We start from the raw sequence: 18,071 nt of genomic DNA, 5'->3' as shown, positions 1-18,071 counted from the left end.
GGATAAGGCACTTAGTGATTAGGACGTGATTATACTTAAGTTAAAAGGTAGGGGGTGCTAAAGAGTTAAATTAATCGCTGGCCTTCTTATCCTAAGGGCGGCTATCTATCCTTTCTTATACACGTACTAGCCAGCTTTAGTCCAGTATAAGAGTCCCCGATTAAGTCTATACTACCCGATTAATCACTATCTATTAGAATATAGCGATAACTCAACTCGTGCCTAGGTGCCGACTATATTATAGCTAGCATCGAGTCAGGTCCCGGACTAGATACTCCGTGGTTATCCGTACTCCGCCCCGGTCTAGAACCCTATCGTGACCCGTCACTATCCGGTACTTGGGTACCGGAGGTCCGGCACCTGATAAAGGGAGTATATTATAAACGCGAGTAATCTAATCTATACACGACTCTATAATTAGAGGTTACCCGGGGTAAGATAATATAATTACCCTTATAGCGAGACGCTTCTTCTAGCCGGGAATAAACTAAGACGTATATAGGTTTATACGTAACTATAACGTTTATAACTAGAGCTATATATAGCGGAACGCTTAATAAGGACTCTTAAAACTACTCTTAATTCCCGAATAAATAAAGAGCGACCTATTAATAGACTTTATAACGGATCTACCCCCCGCTAAGGAGAAAAAGTATAGATACTTATAGGTTATAACTAATCGACTTATAAAGGCTATTACCCTTAAAGCGATAGACTCTATAAAGGCGGAAGCTTATACCGAATAGTTCCTATACTATTACTTTCGGTTCTATAGTATACCTCGCTTAATTATAAGCAATAAAGGTTTTAACTAGATAAGTCGCTTTTAGCGATACTTCTATAAATTAGCTAAAATCGAATAATAATTAAGTATAGCGTATTACCCCTAGACCGATAAAGCCACCGAATAAATAAACTAAGAAGTATAGGCGTACCTCCGAGCCTTCGTCTACTACGCCTAAGATAATTAGGATAGGTTACTACCCGCCGCCTAACTAGCGTTAAATAACTAAGAAAGCTTTACTACTAAGATAAGCCCGTTCTTCCTTAAACACGGATACTATATTAACCCGATCCAGATCCACGAGGAACTAAGCAGTAACGCTTAGGAGTTTATAGCCTATAACCTACTTCGCCGTCTCTAAGAAGCTATAGAGTTCGCCTAAGCCTTAATAGCGGCTATATAGCTATAATAGGAAGAGTTAGCGAATAAGCGTCGTATCCCCGCTAAACGCCTTTATAAAGGCGACCTTATATAGCTCTCGCTTATAAACTACTCTACCCTAAGACCGTCACGTAAGTTAAGCTGGCTATACTAGAAGTATAGGGTCACTAAGGTTATTAACCCGTATATTATAAAACTAAATATGCCTTCGAATATATACCTAAGGTTTTATATAGACCTCCTACGATATATAAGCAAAGACCCGCTTCCTAGTTAAATTCTACACGACCCCTAACCCGGACTAATTTATAATAGCCTTAAAAAAAACGAATAGACGGTAAAGGAAATCTTATACGCTAAGAATAAGAAGGTAGGTAAAGGCGTAAAGAGAGAGGCGTTAATAAAGTAAAAAGGATACGCCTAGATATCTTAGGAACTAACGGAGTCCCTATAAGAATTAACCGCCCTAGACCGCTATAAAGAGAAGTATAGCCCGATTAAAGTTAATAACGGACTACGCGAACGGTATAAGAAGAAAAAGAGTTATAGGAAAGGCAGTAAGAATTAAGTAAAGGTTAGGATAATAATAAAGCCGTCCACGTTAATTAAGTCGGGGCGGATAAGCCCCGCCCCTAGTTACCGGGTTTAGGTATCGAGATTAATATCGTTATAAGTATCCTCGCGACTATTAACGCTTTTAGCGATAATAGGAGATAATATAGACACCGCGACCTTAGCCTACCTATCCTTCTCCTTTCCCTTAAAGGGCTTAACGTCCTCCACCTTAACACGAATAACCCCTATAACGTTTTTAACCACTTATAAAAACCGGTTAAGCCGGCATAGGCCTTCTACCCCCGTAAAAGTAATCGTTATGCTAGGAATAGGCGTAATAATAATAGGAGGCGCCGCGATAGATATAGGTCCACCTACTATAATATAGGAGTCCCTATAGGGGGGGAGGCGGTGGCTTATACCGATAAATAAGGCTTACCGGCACCTAAGTTAACGGGTATCGAGATAGGCTTATCCTCCTATAAAGTACTAGAGGTCTTTTTTAAAACCCCGGACGCCTTCTAAAAGGCCGAATAAGCCGCTATAAGCGCCTTTATCGCCTTAGGGCTATAAAAGGGGTCATCGTTAACTACCTTCGCCGCCTCTAGGAGTACTACTAACAGACTAGTTATCCTAGGCGGAGGAGGAACGCACCTATAACCGCCTTTTAAGTAATTATAGCACTTAAGATCGGGTATCCTCGCTCCGGGTCCCGACTAGTCGCGGTAACGCCGCCTATCCTGGCCGTTTATAATAGCCTTTATATAAAAGTAGTAGAAGACCGAATAGGTCCCTTTAGGAGGATATTTTATTCTATAAGCACGCTTCGCGGGGCTCTTAACCACTATAGAAGCTTCGCCCGCGGAACGCTTACCCTTAGCCTTAGCGGCTCGGGCTAGCTAGGCGCGGCGGTCTATAGCCGAGGCAGGAGAGGTGATTATAACGAGATAATCGCAGACCCATCGGCATATAGTCGGACCGATAGCCGCGCACGGACCACCGATCCGAACCTATCTCTGTGCGTACGTTAAGGGATTAGTTTAATCCCTTAAGTTAAAGTCTTGGTTTAAAGTCAGCGCTTAGTTAACGAATATACTACGACTACTCTACGGTATTAAGCTATTAAGCCTTTTCTATAATATCTTTTCCTTAACTAAAGTCTACGGACTTTCCTTTCGTTATAATTCTTTAACTTCTATACCTTAAGGTAGTTAGGCCGAAGATACCACCGAGAAGGACTCAAGGAACAAGCGTCCCCCCGGGGGGAGCTAGCAAAGCGGACGCCGGGTAGCCGCCCACTATACTAAGGTTAATAACGACGGTGGCCGAATAGGAACCGTCGGATAAAAATAAGGGGTTAACGGATACGCCGGTTACGCTTGGTCCCGAAGATAGTGGTTCGTAGGCTAATTAGCGATCTATCGCCGGCCCCTTAACGTCGACGTAAAAGGCGTTAATTACGATATTTTCGTAATATCTCTAGTAATAAAGCAAGATTAATCGAGTAATTATAAAGAAGCTCGCCGAATAACCGGCGCCCCGGCGCGATTACGAAAAACCGCCGGTATATAATTATAAGCTAATTAAAGAGTTATCCACGGTTATAGAAATCGACGATTAGTTAGTAGCGATTAAGGCTAGGAACTAGTTTAGACCTAGTGCCCTAGTGCTATAGCAGATCGAATAGGCTTTAACGAAGCTCGAATATGCCTTCTAGATATCCTAGAGGCACTATACCCGGAAAATCACTAACCCGAATTAGAATAACTTTATAGCGTTTATTCGGCGAGAGCACCTATCCCGGGATATATAACGGTACTATTACCGTAAGGAACTTCGTAAGCTACGAATAACCGGCGATATAACGCCGATAAAGCTATTCGAATAGTAGGATAACCTGTATAGGCTATTAGGCTAGGAGATAAGCGAAAGCGAAGAGCGTGCTTATAATTATTTTAGTCGGCTGCCCCTACGTATTAAGGATAAGATATAGGAGCGGAAAACCGGATTAGATAAGGCGGTGATGCTAGCTTAAGAGGCGTAGCTATTCTGGGATATAAGCCCTATTAAGAAGGCGAGCAGTAAGCGATCGGATACCGGTCATAAAAGGACCCTATCGAACTTTTAGCGTTCGGACGGTCGCTTAAGTCGGGTAAGCACCCCGGCGACTAGTCGGCGTACGCCCGCCGAGCCAGGTAAAACGGACTCGAAGGGGGCGCCCCTAACAGGTTAAAGGGTATCGGGCTCGGGTCTAGAGCCTTTATAAGCATAGCCTAGTATACGTGCCTTTACGGGCGAGTGCTATAACTACGGTAAAAAGGGTTACCGTTCTAAGGACTGCTATAGTAATAAGGAATAACGGATAACCGATAACGGGGCGGTAAAGGCTCGCGCCCGCGTTAATAATATACACGCTATATATAATAACCTTAATAACGATATTCGGGTTAAAGAACTTTATTCGTCGGGAAACGAGTCGGTATAAGTAATAAGGGGGCCGGACCTATACCCGACGACCGGCTAGCGATTATAGTTAGCGAGGTAGTAAGATCTATAGTAATAATAATCCGTTACGGAAAGGAGATCGAGTTTAGCGTGGATTTAGATACCTATATATAGGTAGATATTATTAGCCCGGCGTTAATAGAACGCCTAAGGTTAAAACCGCTTTTAGAGGTTAAGACTCCGGAGATCGAAGGCTTTAACGGTAGCCCGGCGAGGGTTCGCGGAGCGTACGGCTTAGCTTTCTATTTACTAGACGTAAAAAGGCGGCCACGCCTATTAAAAAGGGTCTTCCTATATACGGATCGACCTAAGGGTACCGGATAATTACTACTCTTAAACGATAATATAGGTTAGGAAGGTATTATAATTAATACGGCCCGCCGAACGTTTATCTACGGGCCGATCTTAATTATAGACCCCGAGTTATAGGCTTACGAGGTTATCGAAAAGCGAGCAAAGGCGTACGTTATATATATCACTACCGCTATTATTATCGCACCGGGGACGCCGGATATAACTATTCCGTCTATAGATAATAATAAGGTAATATACGGACTAGTCGTCGAACTACCGCCGGAAATCGCTAACTATCAGGATATATTTTCGGAGTAGGCTATAAAGGAGCCACCCTTACTAAAGGACGCTAAATACACGATTAACTTATAAGATAGGAAGGAACCGCTATTCGGGCCGTTATATCCCCTATCTTGAGCCTAGCTAGAGGAGCTAAAGAAGTATATCGCCGAAGGGATAGTAAGCGGTCGTATCTAACGGTTAATAAGCCTTATAGGCTTATTAGTGCTGTTTGTGCCTAAGAAGGACGGTAGCTTACGACTCTATATCGATTATCGAGGGTTAAACGCTATAACGATTAAGAACAGGTACCCCCTACCCTTAGTCGGCGAGCTATTAAACAGGCTTACCGGGGCAAAGTACTTTTCTAAGGTGGATATCCGAGATACCTATTATAGGATCCGGATTAAGAAAGAGGACCGCTAGAAGACGGCGTTTAGAACGCGGTACGGCCACTATAAGTACGCGGTTATACTATTCGGGCTAATAAATACTCCGGCTACCTTCTAGGCGTATATTTACTAAGCGCTTACCGGTTTACTAGATATATATTATATCGCTTACTTAGATAATATCCTTATATATTCCACGTTAAGGGAATAGTATATAAAGAACCTAAAGAAGGTTTTGGATCGGCTTTATAGGGCCTAGCTATACGCGAAACTATTAAAGTGCGAATTTTACCGTAACTAAGTGGATTTCCTAGGGTTTATAGTAATCCGCGAGGGTATTATAATAGACCCGGAACGTGTATATACGGTCGCTAAGTAGCCGGCGCCCGGGTTATTTCGTGATATCTAAGTTTTCCTTAGTTTTACTAATTTCTATAAGAGGTTTATCGAGGGATACTCTAGAGTCACCGCGCCGTTAACTACGCTACTAAAAGGCAGTTAGGCGGGTAAAAAGAAAGGACCTTTTAAGTTCCCGGATAACGCTAAGCGGGCGTTCGAATTACTAAAAGTCGCCTTCGGGTCGGCGACTATTCTACGGCACTAGAACCTAGTGCTGGATATAAGGGTCGAGACGGACGCCTTAAATAAGGCTATTTCCGGGATCCTAAGTTAGAAGTACGAGACTAGATAGCGACCGGTCGCCTACTTCTTACGGAAGCTTTCCGAAACGGAGTAACGATAAGGTATAGGATAGTAGGAGCTATTAGCTATAGTAAAGAGCCTCGAGTATTAGCGCTATTATCTTAAAGGCACGGGATAGGCGTTTACGGTGCTAACGGACTATTAGGCGCTTAAGGGCGTGCTAAACGCGCCGGCGCGGGACTTTCGCGGAAGGCTTGCTAGATAGGTATACTAATTATTATTATTCGACTTCGAGGTTTAACACCGCCCGGGCAAAATAAACCCGGTAGATGGCCTATTAAGACGGCCGGATTATATAGTGGATAAGACGCTATACGATAACGTGCTTCCTACCTTATCGTAAAGATTACGACTAGTTAGCGACCTCCTAATAAGCGTTCGCTAACGGATCGCGAGTATCTATCTTACCCTAATAAGTAACGCGGTAAAGATCGTATATATTTAAGCTACTCGGGTAACGCTACCCGAATATAGGCCTAGTAAATATAAGCGGGTATAGACTCTATAGGAGGGGGCCCTGCCTAGCTTAAGAGAATATAAGGACGGAAGAGGGCTATAACCCCTATATCCTATCGACGGTATACGGCGTGTTATTATCGTTATTATTACCCGCTCCTAAACGCGAGACGTGGGGTATAAGGCGATTACCTAGCGAAGGGTCGCCGATAAGATATCGCCGATACCCGAGGCTAATAAGGCTAGGGTTATTATAATACCGGATTAGTATATCCTATATTCTATAGCCCGAGAGCTAGCCAGGAATAAAATAGTAAGTCGGCGCACTATTAGTAAGGAACTAAAAGATCTGGTTAAAGGGCTATAAACTACTAACCCGGGTTATATATCCTTAATTAAGAATATTCGCCGAGGGACCGGAAAAAGAGCGGGGTACTCTCTCGGAGATAAGGATATACTATTATTTAAGGGACGGTTAGTACTACCTATACAGGGCGCCCTAAGGGCGGAGGTCCTACGATAACACCACGATAACCCTAGAGCCGGGCACGTAGGAGCGAATAAGACGCTTAAGCTAATTTTAAGAAAGTTCTACTAGATAGGCTTAGCGGCGGATGTTTGTGATTACGTTACCGTATATTCGGCGTGTTAAGGGGTATAGGTGCCGCGATATAAGCCGTATAGTTAGCTATAGACGCTACTATTACCCACGTATCCGTTCTAAGAGATTAGTATAGATTTTATTACGGGTCTGCTGTTTATAAAAGGGGTAGACGGGTAAATATACGATGCTATCCTAGTAATTATTAACTAGTATATAAAGTACGCTTTATTTATTCCTATGCGGAAGGACCTAATAGCACCCTAGCTAGCGGCGCTACTATATAGGGAAATTAAGTACCGATTCGGCAGCCTAAAGGGTATAATAACAGACCGGGATAAGCTATTTACTAGTTAGTTTTAGATAAAGTTCTACCGCGAGCGGGCGAACGCTTAGCGACTATCCACCGTATACTACCCGTAAACGGATAATTAGACGGAACGAATATATTAGTTCCTAATTAAGTACTTATAAACGATTACTAGTAACGCGACGACGTAGTGGCCTATTTAGTTATTAGAAGCTGGGTTCGCCTATAATAACAGCGAGCACTCCTCGCTTAGTATCTCGCTATACGAAGCGTTATACGGGTACTATCCACGTATAGTAGAATATATTCGACCTAGGGATAATACCCGGGTATAGGGTGTCCGAGAACGTATTAAGAAGCTGGCGGAAGTTCGGCGAAAGGTCCGCGAATACTAGGCGCGTGCCACGGAGCACTAGGCTCGGCACTATAATAAGCGCTACTAACCATAGCAGTATAAGGTGGGCGATGTTATTAGACTATCCACGAAGAACTTCCGATTCCGGTAAGGGTCGAAGCTAGCACCACGATATATTCGGGTATAGGTAACTAAGAGGATCGGCGAGTAGGCGTATAGGGTTCGCCTTCCTATATAATATATAAGGATACACGATATATTCCCGGTATCCTTATTAGAGCTATAAAAAGACCGAGTAGCCGTAGAGTTATCGGCGAAGGATCTCCTGCTCTTAAAGGAGGAGTAAGATAAATAGGAGGTAGAAGATATCGTTAGTTATAAAGAAGAATAAAGGAAAACGTTCTATCTTATAAAGTAGGCAGGCTAGCCGGTAGAATATAATACCTAGGAACCAGAGGACCACCTAGAAAACGCTTTAAGGATCCGGAAAAGGTACTAAAAGCATAAAAAGCATATATATAAAAAGTAGGACGACTATAAGATAATATAAGGCGCCAAAGGGTCGTCGGATATAAAAATAAAAACTTAATTATAGGTTATAATAACCTTTTTCCTTAATAATAACTAGATAAAATAGGGTTAAGCCCTAACTAATCCTAAAATTATAAAACTATCCGTATAAAGTTTAATGCTATTTTAGGCGATTATTACTAGCGGTGGCTTAGCGAATAAAAAAAAATTTTTAGTTACTAAAACCGAAAAAGTCAGTCTTATCACCGATAGCGGCGGCTATAATATCGTCGTTATTAGCGGGGGCCGGCTAGGCGGCGGGGGTATAATAGCGGGGCGTGCGAATACGCCGATAAGGGATATCGTCCTTATCCGATAAGGCAAACGCTAGCGGCGTATACACGGTATTACTAGGGGGAGCCGGGGCGTTAGTAGCCGATAAGGCGGCGGAAGCCCGATAATAAGCAGGATAACGGGGGCGAGCCGTAACAGGATAAGGAATAGGTTCGATAGCCTCGTTAAAACTATCGCTAAAAGGATTATTATCACTATTAATAGAGGCATAACTATAGCGAGTAGCCGCTAAGCGACTAGTAAAACGATAAGCCAGAGCAGGGCGTCGGGGATTATTAACGGCCGCTAAGAGGTTAGCGAGCCTATCTAAAAACGGAAACGCCTTAAGGCCTCGAAGGCGATCCTTATAATCGAATAGGCGGTAACCGTTTATCGCTAAGTCCTTAACGAAAGAAATAAGCGACTTAACGTCGCGGAGGTTACCCTTACGGGGCGGGCGGGTTTAATCTAATAACGCCGACGCTTCGGCGTTATTAATACGACTAAGACGGTGTATAAAGTTAACCGTTATTATAGAGCGTAAGGACGAGATTTTATCTAAAACCAGTATTTAAGACTACTAATCGTTAGGAACAGGTAGCTAAGCGGTCGGCGATTAAACTTATATCCTTAGCGGTAAGCTTTTTCTTACCGCGGTCTATAACTACACAGAACTATTTATAGGCCTTAGAGATACGCTTATAAGAGCGACGCTAGGCTATCGGCGTTAAATTATTATCTATTATATAAATACGCTTACTACTATTCTATAGTAACTAAGCAGCACCTAGTATAAAATCGGGGATCTAATAACTAATTAGTATAGAAAAACGCCGAAGAGTCAGTAAACCTATAGCGACGTATTACTAATAACCCCGGGTATAGGCAACGCAGCGACTAGCCCCTATACCATCGCCGGCCTTATTAAAACAGTTAATACTAATATATAAATCTAGCTAAGAAATATAAAATAAACAGGGAGCCTTATCCCTAATAACCGATTCCTACCCGTTATCGGTATTATATTATAGCTCGCGAAGAGCTATAGTAACTTATAAATTAACCGATAATATAATAGCGATTAGTCGGCGTAATAATATTAATATTATTAATAGTAATAGAATTAAGATAGGTAAACTAATAATCAGCGAACGGTTAATAATTATAATAATAAAAGATAGTTATAGGAAGAAAAGTAGGAGCTATAAGGGAAATCATATAAGGAACTATATACTCGCCGCTAAACGGTTACCTAAGGCTAGGTATATTATCCGCGAAAGGTTAGATAACCATAGGTAATAATAATAAGTATCGCGGAGTTTCTATAGCAATATTCGGATAAATCACAAGGCATATAGTCGGCGATAGAACACTAAAAAGGTAAATAAAAGGAGCGGCCACTCTTTTTCCCTACGGGGTTTTAATAAAGGCTCGCGTAGAACCAGATAAAGATAATTAATCGCGATAAACGCGTAATTAGAGGCATCACGATAATATAAGTCTACGGGACCAGACTTATCAGGGGGGGGGGCAGTATAACGAGATGATCGTAGACCCATCGGCATACAGTCGGACCGATGGCCGCGCACGGACCACCGATCCGAACCTATCTCTGTGCGTACGTTAAGGGATCAGTTTAATCCCTTAAGTTAAAGTCTTAGTTTAAAGTCAGCGCTTAGTTAACGAATATACTACGACTACTCTACGGTATCAAGCTATCGAGCCTTTTCTATAATATCTTTTCCTTAACTAAAGTCTACGGACTTTCCTTTTATTATAGTGATCTCCTTACTAGCCGGGGCGGGAGCAGGTGCCTCCTCGCCGGTATTATTATTATTATTATTATTAGCCCCCTATATTATATATAAGTTAGTAAACATCGCGTAAGGCTCTTAGGAAGAATAGGAAACGTACCTTAGGGGCCGGAGATAATCCTAAAAACTTAAATATCTTCTAGAGAGAGAGATAAGGGGTTAGAACGATAAAATGGCGTGCGAAAGGGTAGTAGGCGATAGAAAACGTACTGCTAATAGTAAAGGATATTATTAAAGAAGAGAAGAAAAAACGGGATAACGGAGGTAATAGTAAAGTTAGTATTATTAATAAACGAGTTACACGGTTAGGGAAGGTACGTATATCGGTTCCTTATATAGAAGGAACGATCCTATAACCCGTTTATAAATAATAATAATAGCCGTATATAATATATTAATTAATCGTATAACTATAAAGGCCTACCTTAAGCGCTCTTTAACGAATAGAGAGGTTATTTAGGATTAAAAAGCTATTAAGGGTTGTTATTTAATTAATAAAAAGGCGTTATTCGATTAAATAATAACGCTCCACGAACCTATACCGAAGGTTAACGACTCACCGAGGGGGGAGGGGGGTAATATTACGGGCTAACCCCGTAGAGATAATCCGGTAAAGCACCGGATCTTCCGACTAATCATAGTGTGTTCCTAGTAGGTCGCCGCGATATTATATTTAGGTCGTAGGCACCTACAGAGTTTTCCCCTTTCCTTCTTTTCTCCTTAGCTTTAGATAATTCAATTATTCGGCCTCACTCTATAAATAACTCGTGACCAGCCGCTTATATCACTATTCTATATATATAGCCCCAGGGAGGTCTAAGCTATAAGCGTAAACGGAACCGTATCCTATATAGACCTTTAGGCAGTCTTTTAACGATATTAGTAATAATTCTATTAAACGTATAAGGTATCTCTTTAAAATTATACTAATAACTATTAATAAGTTACACTACCTTACGATACTAATTTTACCTGTTTTAAGGTAGTATTAAGGTATATTATATTAAGTTCTCCCCTATCCGAGCTTAGTAAGCTTACTAATATACCGCCGCTATCTTTACTATAAGCGTTATCGCCTATTCTAGAGAGCTAAGAGCCCGATAAAGATAAAAGCAGTAACGATAGAAGCGTTAACGATAATAAAGTTCCTGATAGAATAGTTAAAGATACTCGAGCTGCCTGGTATACGCTACGGAACCGTAGAAGTTATACTAGCGGGTCCTATTCTATTAAGACCTTCTTAAAGGCTTAGGCATAGAATTTATAGCGTGCCCGTTAACTGGTAGATACCCTTACCGCCGATAATATAGTAGACGTCCGCCAGAGCCTTAAATAGAACGGTATTTTTATCGTACTAGCTAGTAAGGATATAGGAGATACTCGTAGTTAGTTTAATGCTATAAGACTACGAAAGGAGATGGATAGCTTAATAATACACGAGTTATTTACCGAGTTTAATCCTATTTAGTATAGATAGAGCTTAGGAGGGTATATAGATAATATATCTACTATTAGTTCCGTTTATAATACCTCCTGGCTTAACGAGCGTTTTTAGTAAGCCTGGCCTACCCTTACTTAACTAGCGCCTCGACTCGTTTAATATCTATCTTAGTTACTTCTAAATTAACGGGAGAGTAAAGAGGACGTTCGTTGTATACGCGAGACTATATAGGATAGTTATAAGGCTACGATTTATCTTATTATTAGCCTCCTACTACGTGGATATACTAATAGGATATATCGATTCCTGTATTAAGTTCTTAGGCTATATATATTATCGAATAGCACCCCTTATCGCGTTATTAAATCTATGGCTAAGCTTAGGGTAACTATATCTTATTTTTATATTAATAAGCGGCTAAACGCTATATCTAAGCAGGCAGAGGTATAATCCAGGAACGGTATATATATTACTACTTATATTAACGTTTTTATAGGAAGATATTAGGCTTATGGCTTATAACCCGAATATAGTCGTCGTCTATAATAATTTTAACTTTATAAACCGGGTATAGGATCTTACTAGCGGTAAACAGGATTAATTTATTAACTTAATAACCTCGCTCCTTATAAGCTGCCTAAGTCTGAATAGACTAATTCTTTAGAGTCAGTTTAACCTTCGACGACGATTCACGAAGAGTATAGCCCTTAAGCTTATCCGTAGAAAGCCATCCCTTAATAGGGTATCTCGATATATACTCTTGTTTATTCTCTCGAAGCAATTCACGGATATCCCTGCACCTAAGTATCCGGCAGTCTCCTTAATCGACTATTCGGATAGCCCGTACCTCTAACTCGGTGCTATCTTTAAGAATAAAGGCACTATTAAAGGCACGTATAACCTATATAAGGAGCTTTTTAAAAAGCGCCTTAAGTTCACTAAATATAATAACCGGATAATACTTATATATAGCGACTAGAAGACTATTTTATTTATCCGTTGAATTAAGTAATCCTAGGTCGAGGTAAGTGATATATAGGAACGGAAGGATTAGATACTTCCTATCCTAGTATTCTTCTATATTAAGCTTAATTACCTTTAGATACTTTTTCGGGTCTTCTAGGATACTAGAGACTATCGGACTTAGTTATCCGCTATTATCTCCTCCGATATCTAGTTCTTTAGAAGAACTAAGTAAGTTAATAAAACCGACGTTAAATATTACTAAGCTCTTCTAGCTATTCTTTATAGGTTTATAGCTAGGGTCCTAGCTCACGTTATTACTAAGCTTTACGACTATAGTCTTATTCCTCCTACTAGTCTATAGGATATCGATACTATTCGAGATACTATAGCAAAGCTAATAGCAGATACCCCGGATAAGCTTAAGAAGATCCTTAACCAGATATAGCAGAAGATCTTTACCTTTAATAGTTAGACCGGAGAGAGTGCACGTTACTTTAATAGTTCGATTAACCTAGAGTATCGTAGCCACTACCGGCTAATATAGAGTATTAAATTACTCCTAGTACTATATAAAGCTATCCGTAATAGCGACTACGGGCTACTACGCGATATTATTCTATAGCTTCTAGTTATATTCTAGGGTAGTAAGTTAGCTAACTATAGTCCCGAGATACTATATTTTACCTGGCTACTTAAGGTAGCTAATAACCACGCCCGCGATACCGTCCTTAAAGGCGGTATAATACGCTATATCACTACCGGCAGTCGGTATAAGGCTATTAATCTTCTGCTTAAGTATATTAACGCTTTGTATATACTAGATATTAAGCACTATAAGAATAGCACTTATAATATTAACGTAACCTTCGAGCGGCTTACGTTAAACGGTAATTATATCACGATAATCCGTAAGTCTATTAAGGAGCTTCTTCGGTCTAAACTAATAGGTAAATACACGATAGCGTCTACCGCCCTAGATATTATAAGCTATATAATTAAGCTTTATAATAATAGTATCACTGTCCTAACGCCTAATCGCCGAGTTAGCTAGGATACCCCCGATATTACTAAGCGTGGGCAGGAAATTCTATTATAAAAGCTCGCCGACTTTAATAATAGTATCCCGTAGCCTATAGACCTAGTAGATTAGCGTGGCCTGCCTAGAGTAGTTAATACGGGTAATATAGAAGATAGGGATATTAATTAGGCTAATACGGGCGATCGTCTATTTAGTTATAATGATAATACTATTTAGGATCAGTTAACCTGGGGAGAGGAAGAGTCTAGATTATATATGGATACAGATATTAATAAATAGAGGTCTGGTCTGTTGTGTTGGATTAAGTGGTAGACGCGTAATATATAACTACCTTCTAATTATATTAGTATTAAAGAATATAGGTAGTAAATTCGATAATTATCACTAACTTATTTTTAGTAATATCACTATTCACTATCACTATCACTATTACTATTAATATTACTATTAATATTACTATCGCTATCACTATCGCTATTAATATATCTAATATATACGATCTACCCTACGATACTAAGACAGAGATTACTTAGCTACCTCGTAAGTATATAATTATAATATAATTATATTATATACTAACCTTTTAATAGATAATAAGCGGCGTCGCCTAGAGTAGCGGTCTGCCCCCGAACCCGAACCCGAACCTAAACCTGAACCTAAGCCTTAGTAGTAGTAGTAATAGTAACGTATATTATAAATATAATTAGGTTATAAATATACTATACTCATAGTTTATAGTTACGATTAAATATATAAAGGATAACCTTCTACCTGGTTATATAGCTCCGGCCACTAGTACTACTAGTAGCCTCGTAGGCTTACTAGTATAACGGGACCTTATCGTTAATAAGGCTATAAGGGGCGTCTTTAATACTAAGAAGACGACGAATATACCGGCTGCTCTAGTCTAGCTTGTTAGTAATAAGGTCCCTGGCTGCGAGCGGTGTATAAGGAAGTTCGGGCTTTAGGTTAGGTGTGTTATCCCTCCTAAAGGTCTATAGAAGACCACTTTAGGTGCTTACGCTAACTGTTTTTATAATAATTAAGGGTTAAAATGCTCTTTTAGAGGTAAGTTACTAGTATAATTACCATATAATTATATAATACTAATAGTTTAATAGTAAATAGCAGAATAATAAGTATACCGACGTCTACTCCCGCTACTCCCGCCCCCGCCCCCGCCCCCGCCCCCGCCCCCGCCCTAACGCCTACGCCCACGCTATCGCGACGCCAGATTATACTAGCCCTACTAGCTGGCTTAGGGCTTCTATTAAGGTCTACTAGCCCTCTTAACCTTATACACGTTAAGAACTAATTAAAGGAATTAACGGAGGATGAACGGGCTAGCGTTCGTGCCTCCTTAGACTTCTATATAACGGCGTTAGGCCTCGCCTATTATAAGCTCTAGTAGCAGTAACAGTAATAGCAGTAATAGGAGCCCGAGAGACTACGTTCTATTCGAGAGCTAGAGGAGGATAGACTAGACGAGGAAGCCGTGGTATATAATAAAGAGCCAGAGCGCGAGCAGGAGTCGGCGGACTTAGATAACAGTACCTTTATAGCCTTAATCGACGATTTAGTATAATCTAGTAATTTTATAACTCTATTTTAGTCCTTTCTGATATAATTATCCTTATAATTACTAACTATAAAAGTCCGTTTACTATTATATCGTAAGAGGTAAGGTTAAATTTCGGAGGTTATATAACTAACCCTATAATCTTATTTTAACCTTATATAACTTTACTACCTTACCTTTACTATAAGCTCTTTACTAACCTCTTATTTCTTTTATACTAGCTGACTAATAGCCTCCGATAAAGGGCGCCTTTTTACTCTACTCCGCTCGGTTTTATACGCCTCCTATTTCTTATAGATACTATCAAACTACTACTAGAGGTATATAAGCAAGTCGTTACTATGCCCCTAAAGATGCTCCTATTCCCTTAATCTTAGTATAGCGTTAACTAACGTATTAGTTATAGTAAAGCCTAACTGACTATCCCTTTTTATACAGGAAAAGACTCGAGCGACGGAATACTATACCTACGACTCTATAAATATTTCTAGGACGACTATCTAACGATGTTCGTTACGAGGGATAAGCCCCTATGCCTTCTCACGATACTAACCCGTGATAGCTTCGGGAGTAACGAATATAAGTGAACCCTTTTAAGGCCTCTCGCCGACCTTTTCTTTAGGTAATAAAGAGGGGATATCTCCTAGGCTATTATTATAGGCATTATAGTAAATACTCGGGTAAACCTATCGCTTATTCTCCAGGGATACGTCTTTAGGCTCCTGTAGGTAGTCTAGGATAGCCTTCTAAAAACACGTCGTGTTAAGCAGGCTATAAAGCGTTTTATCGAGGTTCCTACGCTAGTTAAGATCGCTTAGCGACTATTTAACGCGGTATAGAATCCTAAATAGTGTCTACGAGATAGGAGCTTTGCCCGGTAGACTAAGAGGTTCACGTTTAGCTATAGTATTACTATTAACACTGCTTATAACAGAAACGTTAGACGATTCTTTAGAGCCTATATCTAACAGGACTTCGACTATATAAAGGGTGCTTAGCCGATAAGGTGCGTGTTTATTAGTGGCCCTTCGTGCCTATCTTTCTGACTTTTTAATAGCCTCCTCTTACCCTAGCCGATCGAAGATATAATAAGGAAGGAAGTAATACCTAACGGCTTATAGGCTTATATCCTCGTTATTTTCCGGGATACTGACCCCCCTCGCTACACGCCTAAACTTCTGCTAAAGGCTTATAGCAGTAAGGGTAGCAGGGAGGCTAAATTAGATAACGATACGGATATCTCGGATATCTATACCTATACTAAGCGCTACCGTAACGAAGATAACACGGTAAGTCGAATCACTTCGGATAAAATTATTATATATAATATCTTAATTAGTAGGTCGAATATCGGTATTAAAATAACGAATAGTGTGTCGAGCCTAGGACTTATTATATCCCTTATACCGCACTAAGTACCGTATTAAATCGAATCGCGCTTTTATAAGCCGGGCCTTACTCTTAATATATATAATAGTCTTCGGGATCGTCGTCGGGTCTTTAGGATTTACCTGGTCGAAGATAAACTCTAGGCGCCTATAATTATAGAGGAAGCCACGTATTAAAGGCTAGAAATAGACGGATATCTCGAGCCTATTAACTAATATTCTAATAATTAGAAGCGTGTAGTTAAATCCTATATACTAGAGGATATACGGCTTATTATCCTTATCGAGTATTATAGTATAGCCGAACTATAGGATACGCTAGGATATAAGGGACCTTAGGCTATATAGTAGCGTAAAGTCCTACTAAAAATCCTTTTATTTAGTAACTATATAAAGCTTATCGATTATAAAAAGACCTATAATTAAATAAAAGATTAGCTAACGAAGAATGGCCTTAAACCTAGGATATAAGGTTTATTTAGGGCTTAGAAGTATATAAGTGTACTACCCTTTAAGGACCAGATCCTAGACTTAATGGTTCTAATAGTTTATATTATTAGTAACGATATCTCGAAGCATAGACTCGATGCCCGAAGATACTAAGCGATTCTATATTCTATACCTTTAGATAGGTATCAGAGTCTATCTATACTAGATTAGATCCAGGTATATCCTTCTTAATAGCCTCGGCTTACGACTAGCCTAGCTTAGTAAGAGGAACGATCTATACTATAACCTTACCCGTTATCGCTAAGAATACATATAGGATAGCGCTTTTACTATATCCAGTTAAAGTAATAAGAATAGTATCCGACTAATTAAATATAAGGCGTTTAACGGTATTAATCTATTCTTTCCGAGTAGTCGGCGCCTTAATGATTTAATAAATTACTATATCGATAAGCTTACGTCGAATAGGTTACCGAGCCGTAACGTCGATAAGCCATTTTAACCGCCTAATAAACAGCTAAGCTTTAAACGCAGCCCCGGGGGCCTCTTTAGGCATAGTTAGCTTAATTTTTATAATTATATCTTATATATATAATATGCTTAGTCGCTTAATAAGCTTACTAGTTAAGATATCGCTAACCTTAGCCTTTAGGTCCACCGCTAATAACGCTATAGCGTATAAATCACTAAACCAAAAAAATATCTATATACTCTTGTTAGTTTAGCGATTATTTTAATACTATTTAGGGACGGCTATACCCTCTCAGCGTAATATAAGGGGTATCCAAAGACTCCTAAAAACACGTTTTACGGCCTGCCTTAGCGATAATATAGTTAATAATAATAAAAACAGTCGTCTAAGGGAGTCCTAGTCGATATTATCCTTAGTATAAACTTTTAGGCTGCCACGATTACGGGAAGGTGGTTTATTACCCCC

At 39.9% G+C, this 18,071-nt stretch overlaps 2 protein-coding genes across 2 annotated transcripts; both read left to right on the top strand.

Moving 5' to 3' along the window:
- Positions 1-13,318: 13,318 nt before the first annotated feature.
- On the top strand, positions 13,319-13,729 carry ACRALDRAFT_2111750 (uncharacterized protein; the record flags this gene model as incomplete). Its single annotated transcript, XM_071023536.1, has 1 exon — positions 13,319-13,729. A coding segment is annotated over one exon (411 nt), but the record flags the coding sequence as incomplete, so codon positions are not given.
- A 2,073-nt stretch (positions 13,730-15,802) lies between these two features.
- On the top strand, positions 15,803-16,585 carry ACRALDRAFT_1071957 (uncharacterized protein; the record flags this gene model as incomplete). The annotated part of the gene is made up of 5 exons (XM_071017917.1): positions 15,803-15,866; positions 15,966-16,020; positions 16,148-16,173; positions 16,295-16,302; positions 16,418-16,585. Coding segments are annotated over 5 exons (321 nt in total), but the record flags the coding sequence as incomplete, so codon positions are not given.
- Positions 16,586-18,071: the final 1,486 nt, after the last annotated feature.

This window comes from Sodiomyces alcalophilus, assembly GCF_042370955.1.
Source record: "Sodiomyces alcalophilus JCM 7366 unplaced genomic scaffold ACRALscaffold_7, whole genome shotgun sequence".
Taxonomy (NCBI): domain Eukaryota; kingdom Fungi; phylum Ascomycota; class Sordariomycetes; order Glomerellales; family Plectosphaerellaceae; genus Sodiomyces; species Sodiomyces alcalophilus.
Note: the sequence above shows the minus strand (reverse complement) of the source record. Positions and strands in the feature narration are given on the sequence as shown.